Source organism: Babylonia areolata, chromosome 1 (assembly GCF_041734735.1).
Source record: "Babylonia areolata isolate BAREFJ2019XMU chromosome 1, ASM4173473v1, whole genome shotgun sequence".
Taxonomy (NCBI): domain Eukaryota; kingdom Metazoa; phylum Mollusca; class Gastropoda; order Neogastropoda; family Buccinidae; genus Babylonia; species Babylonia areolata.
The window spans coordinates 17,359,064-17,368,768 of NC_134876.1; the positions used below are offsets into that span (position 1 = coordinate 17,359,064).

The 9,705-nt window shown below is 45.9% G+C and overlaps 1 protein-coding gene across 1 annotated transcript in view; it reads right to left on the reverse strand.

Moving 5' to 3' along the window:
- Window positions 1-4,091: 4,091 nt before the first annotated feature.
- Window positions 4,092-9,705, reverse strand: part of LOC143294728 (uncharacterized) — a 19,986-nt gene continuing 14,372 nt past the window's right edge. Inside the window, exons 11-12 of the mRNA XM_076606179.1 lie at window positions 5,627-5,743; window positions 4,092-4,192 (exon numbers count right to left, since the gene is read on the reverse strand). Coding sequence (XP_076462294.1) covers window positions 4,092-4,192; window positions 5,627-5,743 — 218 coding nt within the window. The remainder of the gene's footprint in view (window positions 4,193-5,626; window positions 5,744-9,705) is intronic.

A 9,705-nucleotide genomic window follows, 5' to 3' on the forward strand; every position in this document is an offset into this window, starting at 1 on the left:
CTCGGCTTATCGTCTCATCCGAATGACTAGCGTCCATACATTGCACAGAGAATCCCCAGTTATTCTTAGCCACCGTCTTTTCTGTGTTTATACCACAAGGGAATTTTGTACTCTAAATTGACTGGCGGTGAAAGGGTTAAAGTTCTTGGAGTGTGGCTGGAGTTCGACTATGACGCGTATTATGACATGGAGTTCGACTATGACGCGTATTATGACATGGAGTTCGACTATGACGCGTATTATGACATGCAGTTCGACTATGACGCGTATTATGACATGCAGTTCGACTATGACGCGTATTATGACATGGAGTTCGACTATGACGCGTATTATGACATGCCCTTCTCCATCCTCTCCTTTAACTCTGTGGAGAGTCAACAGAGCGCCGTTCTGAAGAACTGTTCACAGGATCTGGTCACTTGTGTCTTAGAGCCTGATCAGTTTCAGTTTCAGTTTCTCAAGGAGGCGTCACTGCGTTCGGACAAATCCATATACGATACACCACATCTGTCAGGTAGATTCCTGACCAGCAGCGTAACGCAACGCAGTGAGTGCACACGCACGCGCGCACACACACACACACACACACACACACACACACACACACACACGCACGCACGCACACACACACACACACACACACACACAGAGAGAGAGAGAGAGAGAGAGAGAGAGAGAGAATGGACTTGGTCTGCATAATGTTGCTAGAGGATAACAGTTGATAACATTCTCGTTGCCGTGGGTTCTTTTACGGTGGGTGCAGCATGTGCGTGCTGCACATGGGACCTCGGTTCATCGTCCTATCCCAATGACTTGACGCTCAGTTTGATTTTCCTGTCAAACTTGGGAGAAAAGGCGAGAGCGGGATTCGAACCCAGACCCTCACGTCTTAACCATTCTGCCACCTTCCTCCTAAAAGCCGGAGTGTCTGCAAAGGGTTTTTCCCATCCATTCTAGTCCTATGATTAGCTTTGCCCGAAATTAAATTTCTTCTTTGTGACCCAAATTGCGTCTTACAAGACTCTGTCAAACACCTTCTTGAAGTCTAGGAAGTCGCATTAGAACTGCCTGGCAAAGGGTACGCATGTTAGATATTTGTCTGGTGGCAATTCTCCCTTTGTGGAAACCTGCCTGTTCTTCAGCAGGAATGTTATCTGCTTGCGGTTGTAATCTGTGTGGAATGTATTCGACCTCTTCTTCTTCTGCTTCTGCGTTCACTCGTATGCACACGAGTGGGCTTTTACGTGTATGACCGTTTTTACCCCGCCATGTAGGCAGCCATACTCCGTTTTCGGGGGTGTGCATGCTGGGTATGTTCTTGTTTCCATAACCCACCGAACGCTGACATGGATTACAGGATCTTTAACGTGCGTATTTGATCTTCTGCTTGCGTATACACACGAAGGGGGTTCAGGCACTGGCAGGTCTGCACATATGTTGACCTGGGAGATCGTAAAAATCTCCACCCTTTAACCCACCAGGCGCCGTCACCGTGATTCGAACCCGGGACCCTCAGATTGACAGTCCAACGCTTTAACCACTCGGCTATTGCGCCCGTCGAATTCGACCTTTCTTTTGCTGGCATGGCTATTAAAACTGGTGGAACGGTAGTTATGGCAGTTGGTGGTGTCTTCTTTTTTTTGGTGAAGTTTGACGATTGGTGATTGGGTCCCTGGCATGGACCACTCGCTTGGGGTTACTACATACTTTATCTGTGTATGCGTAAGTTTTGTCTTCATTTTCTCTGGGTCTTTGTTGGTTTAAATAATCTTTAATCATTCAACAATACACATGATTACAATGCAATGAATGACAAAAGAGCATCAACAAGCTTAAAGCTTGGTCTTTGTTGTTGTTTTGTTGTTGTTTTCTTCTTTTTTTCGCTTTTTTCTTTTCTTTTTGTTGTTGTTGTTGCTGTTCTTTTTGTTGCTGTTTTTTGATAAGCTGTTGTCTTCATGTCTCGGTCTTTTCTGGACCAGTCAGTGATTCCTTTCTTTTGTTTAGAATGAGAGACTGTGTCAAAATATCTATTTTTACTGATTTTCTCAGGGTTTTTTTTTCTAGATATATATTCCTATAATTCCTGGAGATGCTGAATACGTTTTTGTCACTCAATGCCATTCTTTTACGCACGCACGCACGCACGCGCTCGCACACACACACACGCACGCGCTCGCACACACACACACACACACACACACACACACAAACACACACACAGGAGAGAGACCGAGACAGAGAGAACAGACCAGCTGGTAAAATGTACCCTGAAACAAAGGCATTGTTGTTTTCAATCAATTTACTTGATGTGAATGAAGTAATGTTTCAGCGTATCTAACTGGGCACAGAAAAATGAACACACACACACACACACACACACACACACACACACCAAAACAAAACAACAAAAACATAGGTCTCGATCGCCTTGTCGACATGGCTCAGCATCCTCTCATGGTTAGTCTCCCATAACATGTGAATGTGTGCAAATGTTGTGTATGACTGCCCACAACTCATCTCTGTCGTTGCCGGTGTAGCATTTTATTCGGATCGTACCCCCTTTGGTTTCTACCTCGGGGGGGTCAAATCTAGCCAGCTCTGGTCAACCCTGGTGTCTGTGCAGACTAGCCTGGAATGGTGTGTGTGTGTGTGTGTGTGTGTGTGTGTGTGTTGTGTGTGTGCGTGTGTTGTGTTGTCTGTGTGTGTGTGTGTGTGTGTGTGTGCGTGTGTGTCTGTGTGTGTGTCTGTGTGTGTGTCTGTGTGTGTGTGTATGTGTGTGTGTGTGTGTGTTGTGTTGTGTGTGTGCGTGTGTTGTATTGTCTGTGTGTGTGTGTGTGTGTGTGTGTGTATGTGTGTGTGTGTGTGTGTGTGTTGTGTTGTGTTGTGTTGTGTGTGTGCGTGTGTTGTATTGTCTGTGTGTGTGTGTGTGTGTGTATGTGTGTGTGTGTGTGTGTGTGTGTGTTGTGTTGTGTGTGTGCGTGTGTTGTATTGTCTGTGTGTGTGTGTGTGTGTGTGTGTGTGTGTTGTGTTGTGTGTGTGCGTGTGTTGTATTGTCTGTGTGTGTGTGTGTGTGTGTGTGTGTGTGTGTGTGTGTGTGTGTGTGTGTGTGTGTGTTGTGTGTGTGCGTGTGTTGTGTTGTCTGTCTCTGTGTGTGTGTGTGTGTGTGTGTGTGTGTGTGTGTGTGTGTGTGTGTGTGTGTGTGTGCCAACGCCCGACTGTGAACCGTCACTCCCACGCCCCGTCCTCAGCATGCTTTACGGCGAGAGAAGTTGTGGGTGAATCTGCCCACAGCCTCATGAAACAGCTGTCGATTTCTGGCAGACAGAGGACATGGGCTCTCAAGGCAATGGCAGAAGCAGCAGAAAAGAGTTCCAGCTGGATCTGGTCGAGGAGGAATGAAAGTAAACTTCATAAGGATTAAATTTCCCAACTCAAACTAGGCGTACGATGACTCAGTGGTTAAAACGTCTGCCAGAAAAGGTGACTCAGTTCTGAAGTGGCGACCACCCTGGAGGCGCAGGTTCAAACCTGCTGAGAACCAGGAAAACAGAAAAAAGAAAAGGCGGCAATACAAGGGCATCCAGGAGTCATGACCTGGGTGCGGCCCGGACCCCTTAGAGTGTAAGGAGTTAAGGGCCGAAACACTTGACTGAGGGGGGCTTCTTCTCTGAAGACCTTGTACTGTCCAGCTCTCCCTAGAGTTTCTTGTCACTGTCCCGTGAAATAAGCCGTTAGAGCGTGATAATAGTGATTAATTAGTCCAAAACGTACCGACACTGAAGATTATGAAAGCTGTTTAGTCAGTTTAAAAATATCTAGTTCAGCATCGTAAGTCACAGAAGAGAGTTTGTAATAACAATAATGTTAAACTCTAGATTTTTTTTTTTTTTTTGGGGGGGGGGGGGGGGGTGAGGGGGGGGGAGGTTTTTTTGGGGTTTTTTTTTTTGTTTTTTTTTGGGGGGGTGTCTTTTTTTTTTTGGTTTATGACTGATATTCGACATATACATCAATGAATAAATGTAGTGGTATTGTATTGGGCCTGGTCCTGCTGAGGTCCTGATGAAAAGGCGTCCGGTCACACAGAGGGTCAGTCAGCACAGTCCGCAGAACGAAGGGCAGTAGTTACCCACGGCGCTGCACAGGTGAGGTTTGATGTAGTTCTCGTTGCAGAACCACTTGTCCGGGCCACAGTCTGAAACACACCGACACAGGTTAAAGACCCCATGGCCTTTCATCAGGGGTCATCAGGGGGGGGGGGGGCTACAGTGAGTTCATTTGCTTTTTGTGTCTGGTGCTCAGTGGGGCATAGGAAGGCGTGGCCTGGTTAATCTGTCCTCCCTCTCCCACTAACACAGACACAGTATGTTAAATGTGTGCCTTAGACACAGACAGATCTCTCTCTCTCTCTCTCTCTATATATATATATATATATATAGAGAGAGAGAGAGAGAGAGAGAGAGAGATGTATGTATGTATATATCTGTAGTTATAGATACAGATAGATAGATTATATATATGTATATAACATACGCACGCAAGCATTCACGCATACACACACGCACGCGCGAACACATTTATGCACTTGCGCACGTTCACACACTCACACGTGTAACTACCACACCCAATATATACGGCGCAAACAAGCGCGAGCGCGCGCACATAACCCCCTCCCCTCCCTCTCCCCGACCCCCATCCCTCCCACTCCGCCTCCGCCCGCCCATCACCCCCTCCCGGGCAGGGACGCGGGGGACGGGGGGGGGGGGGGGGGGGGGTCCGGCGAGGGGGGGGGGTCCGGCGGGGGGGGGGAGAGGAGGAGGAACCAACAAGTCAGAAATAACACTGCCTGCCACCCCCACCGCCCCCCCCCCTCCTCCCCCGCCAAGTTGGATCCCCCCCCCACACACACACACACACACCATCCAGATATGGGGGTCATTCTATGCTAGTTTGAAATGACCCCCGAGGGTGATATGGACCTGTTACAACCAAAACATGCTATCAACGTGACTTGGAGAACAGAAGGGAAGACTTCGCTATAAGCTAGGCCTGAATGACACCCTACCCCATCCGCCCCACATCCCTTTCTTTTTCTGTAGTTTGACCAAACCCTATGAAAAGGATCGATCTTCTTTTTTTCAGCCAGTTGGGTCGATTTACACCAGCCGCAAAATGACCCCGGGGTAAATTTCGACAGGGAGGGTGGGGGGTTGTTTGTGGCTGGTACACCGGTGAAAGACGTTCCAGCACATGGTGTTCGGAATGGAAGAGGTGTTTGTAACAGACATTTTTCTTCTGCTCCTGATCACACAACTTGGTGTCACAGCTTGTTTCTGGGAAGTCTACGAGCTTACGATCTGGTGTGTGTGTGTGTGTGTGTGTGTGTGTGTGTGTGTGTGTGCGTGAATGCGTGCGTGCGTGTGAGCTTGCGTGTGTGTGGAGGGGGTGTGTGTTTGTCAGTGTATACGTGCGTGTGTGAGTAGGTCTATTTACCTTTTTTTTGTAAAAGCGCCCGCATTCCTATTTACCAGAGTGGGCGGAATATAGATTCATAGTAGTAATAGCAGCAGCAGCAACAGCAGTAGTAGCAGCAGTGGTAGAAGTAGTTGCACTGAGTAGAGGTAAATACCTTTCGGTGCACACAGGGCGCATTTGTAAGGGCACATGTGTCTCATGAGGAAGAGGCCAAGGCAGTAGGTGTCCGGGAAATTTCCACACGCCTTGTGGTCCTCCTCGGGGCAATCCACTGCACAGACCAAGGGCAGACAACAGTATCAGTATCAGTAGCTCAAGGAGGCGTCACTGCGTTCGGTCAAATCCATATACGCTACACCACATCTGCCAAGCAGATGCCTGACTAGCAGCGTAACCCAACGCGCTTAGTCAGGCCTTGAGAAAAAAAAAAAATATATATATATATATAAATAAATATAAATAAATAACAGTAAGAATATAATAAAATAAAATAAATAAAGTTTTTTAAAAATTTAAAAAACAAAAACAAACAACAAAATACATACAACAAAATAATCTTTTTTCCGCACTCTTTCAAAACATAAAAAATAAAAAAAAAATAATAATAATAATAATAACACACACAGAAATAATTCATGAATTTATAAATTTGCTATGTTTTACATTCCTTCTGTCTGCCTCTCATTTTTGCACACTTCGCATTCACATACATTTAATCATGACGCACAGTGCTTCTTTAGTAAGAGAAGGTATTTATGAATTTATGAATTTTCGTGCATGTTTAACACCCCCATCGATCTCTCATTTTACATGCTTTGCTTTCATATGCAAATTATGACGCGCACTCCTTTAGAACCAAATACAATCACGAAATCTAAATCATTTTCCCTGGACGAAATGAATAAAGTGATATGAATGAAGAAGAGTAAAACAGAGAAAAGGACGAAGGTGAGATATTGTCAATCTTTCGCCACAGGGCGGACACTGTGAAAGGTGCCACTAAAAGGAGCTATGTCCTCACTGATTGATTGATTGATGTGGATACTTATATAGCGCCTATCCTCGGTCAGAGACCAAGCTCTAAGCGCTTTACATACACGGGGACATTTGCACCACAGGCTGCCTACCTGGGTAGAGCCGACTGACGGCTGCCACTGGGCGTTCATCATTCGTTTCCTGTGTCGTTCAATCAGATTTCAGACGCACACGCATACACACTCAGACAGACATGTAACATTTTACGTGTATGACCGTTTTTATTTATTTACCCCGCCATGTAGGCAGCCATACTCCGTTTTCGGGGGTGTGCATGCTGGGTATATTCTTGTTTCCATAACCCACCGAACGTTATGGAAACAAGAACATACCCAGCATGCACACCCCCGAAAGCGGAGTATGGCTGCCTACATGGCGGGGTAAAAAAGGTCATACACGTAAAAAGCCCACTCGTGTAATATACGAGTGAACGTGGGAGTTGAAGCCCACGAACGCAGAAGAAGAAGAAGAAGAAGAAGAAGAAGACCATCTTGGTCCCGCCATGTAGCGGCCACATTCCGTTCTCGGTGCTGTACATGCTGGGTATGTTCTTGTTTCCATGACCCACCGAACGCTGTTTGGGATTACGGGGATCTTTGACAAGCGCGTTTGATCTTATGCATGCTTTCAGTTACACACTGACAAAGGGCGTTGGGGGACTGGCAGGTCTGCACATCTGTTGATTCGGCAAAATTGTCCACCCTAAACCCACCAGGTGCCGGAGCCGGAATTCGAACCCAGGATCCTCATACCATCTAAGCGTATTAAATGGTTTATCAGTGTTAAAATGTCATATAACATTGAATGTGAAATACAAGGAATGCTATGTACAATTTTCAAATTATTGTGAAATTATGCATCCATTAGAGCAAAATGATTGAGGCAGTCTGCACTCACTCTCTCTCTCTTGAGTGGAGTGATGGCCTAGAGGTAACGCGTCCGCCTTGGCCGCGAGAGAATCTGAGTGCGCTGGTTCGAATCACGGTTCAGCCGCCGATATTTTCTCCCCCTCCACTAGACCTTGAGTGGTGGTCTGGACGCTAGTCATTCGGATGAGACGATAAACCGAGGTCCCGTGTGCAGCATGCATTTAGCGCACGTAAAAGAACCCACGGCAACAAAAGGGTTGTTCCTGGCAAAATTCTGTAGAAAAATCCACTTCGATAGGAAAAACAAATAAAACTACACGCAGGAAAAAAAGAAAAAAAAAAAAAAGGGTGGCGCTGTAGTGTAGCGACGCGCTCTCCCTGGGGAGAGCAGCCCGAATTTCACACAGAGAAATCTGATGTGATAAAAAGAAATACAAATACAAATAAATCAATTACAGTGTTCAGAAGAAAAAAGAGTACCGGAAAACACGCAATCTCATGTCATCTGATTGATTTGTCACTTTTACACACAATGTGTGGTTGCGTCTAAACTCTGTTAATGATTATGGCCATGGGCCCAACTGATGAAGATGTCAGTGTTGGTGTCACAGTATGAGTGTGCTATACCTGTTTGACAAAGGTGTCAGTGTTGGTGTCACAGTATCAGTGTGCTATACCTGTTTGACAAAGGTGTCAGTGTTGGTGTCACAGTATCAGTGTGCTGTACCTGTTTGACAAAGGTGTCAGTGTTGGTGTCACAGTATCAGTGTGCTATACCTGTTTGACAAAGGTGTCAGTGTTGGTGTCACAGTATCAGTGTGCTGTACCTGTTTGACAAAGATGTCAGTGTTGGTGTCACAGTATCAGTGTGCTGTACCTGTTTGACAAAGGTGTCAGTGTTGGTGTCACAGTATCAGTGTGATATACCTGTTTGACAAAGGTGTCAGTGTTTGTGTCACAGTATCAGTGTGCTGTACCTGTTTGACAAAGGTGTCAGTGTTGGTGTCACAGTATCAGTGTGATATACCTGTTTGACAAAAGATGTCGGTGTTGGTGTCACGGTATCAGTGTGCTGTACCTGTTTGACAAAGGTGTCAGTGTTGGTGTCACAGTATCAGTGTGCTGTACCTGTTTGACAAAAGATGTCAGTGTTGGTGTCACAGTATCAGTGTGCTGTACCTGTTTGACAAAGATGTCAGTGTTTGTGTCACAGTATCAGTGTGCTGTACCTGTTTGACAAAGGTGTCAGTGTTGGTGTCACAGTATCAGTGTGCTGTACCTGTCTGACAAAGGTGTCAGTGTTGGTGTCACAGTATCAGTGTGCTATACCTGTTTGACAAAGGTGTCAGTGTTGGTGTCACAGTATCAGTGTGCTGTACCTGTTTGACAAAAGATGCCGGAGTTGGTGTCACAGTATCAGTGTGCTGTACCTGTTTGACAAAGGTGTCAGTGTTGGTGTCACAGTATCAGTGTGCTATACCTGTTTGACAAAGGTGTCAGTGTTTGTGTCACAGTATCAGTGTGCTGTACCTGTTTGACAAAGGTGTCAGTGTTGGTGTCACAGTATCAGTGTGATATACCTGTTTGACAAAAGATGTCGGTGTTGGTGTCACGGTATCAGTGTGCTATACCTGTTTGACAAAGGTGTCAGTGTTTGTGTCACAGTATCAGTGTGCTGTACCTGTTTGACAAAAGATGTCAGTGTTGGTGTCACAGTATCAGTGTGCTGTACCTGTTTGACAAAGATGTCAGTGTTTGTGTCACAGTATCAGTGTGCTGTACCTGTTTGACAAAGGTGTCAGTGTTGGTGTCACAGTATCAGTGTGCTGTACCTGTCTGACAAAGGTGTCAGTGTTGGTGTCACAGTATCAGTGTGCTATACCTGTTTGACAAAGGTGTCAGTGCTGGTGTCACAGTATCAGTGTGATATACCTGTTTGACAAAGATGTCAGTGTTTGTGTCACAGTATCAGTGTGATATACCTGTTTGACAAAGGTGTCAGTGTTGGTGTCACAGTATCAGTGTGCTATACCTGTTTGACAAAGGTGTCAGTGTTGGTGTCACAGTATCAGTGTGCTGTACCTGTTTGACAAAAGATGTCAGTGTTGGTGTCACAGTATCAGTGTGCTATACCTGTTTGACAAAGGTGTCAGTGCTCGTGTCACAGTATCAGTGTGCTGTACCTGTTTGACAAAAGATGTCGGTGTAGGTGTCACAGTATCAGTGTGCTGTACCTGTTTGATAAAGATGTCGGTGTAGGTGTCACAGTATCAGTGTGCTGTACCCGTCTGACAAAGGTGTCAGTGTTGGTGTCACGGTATCAGTGTGC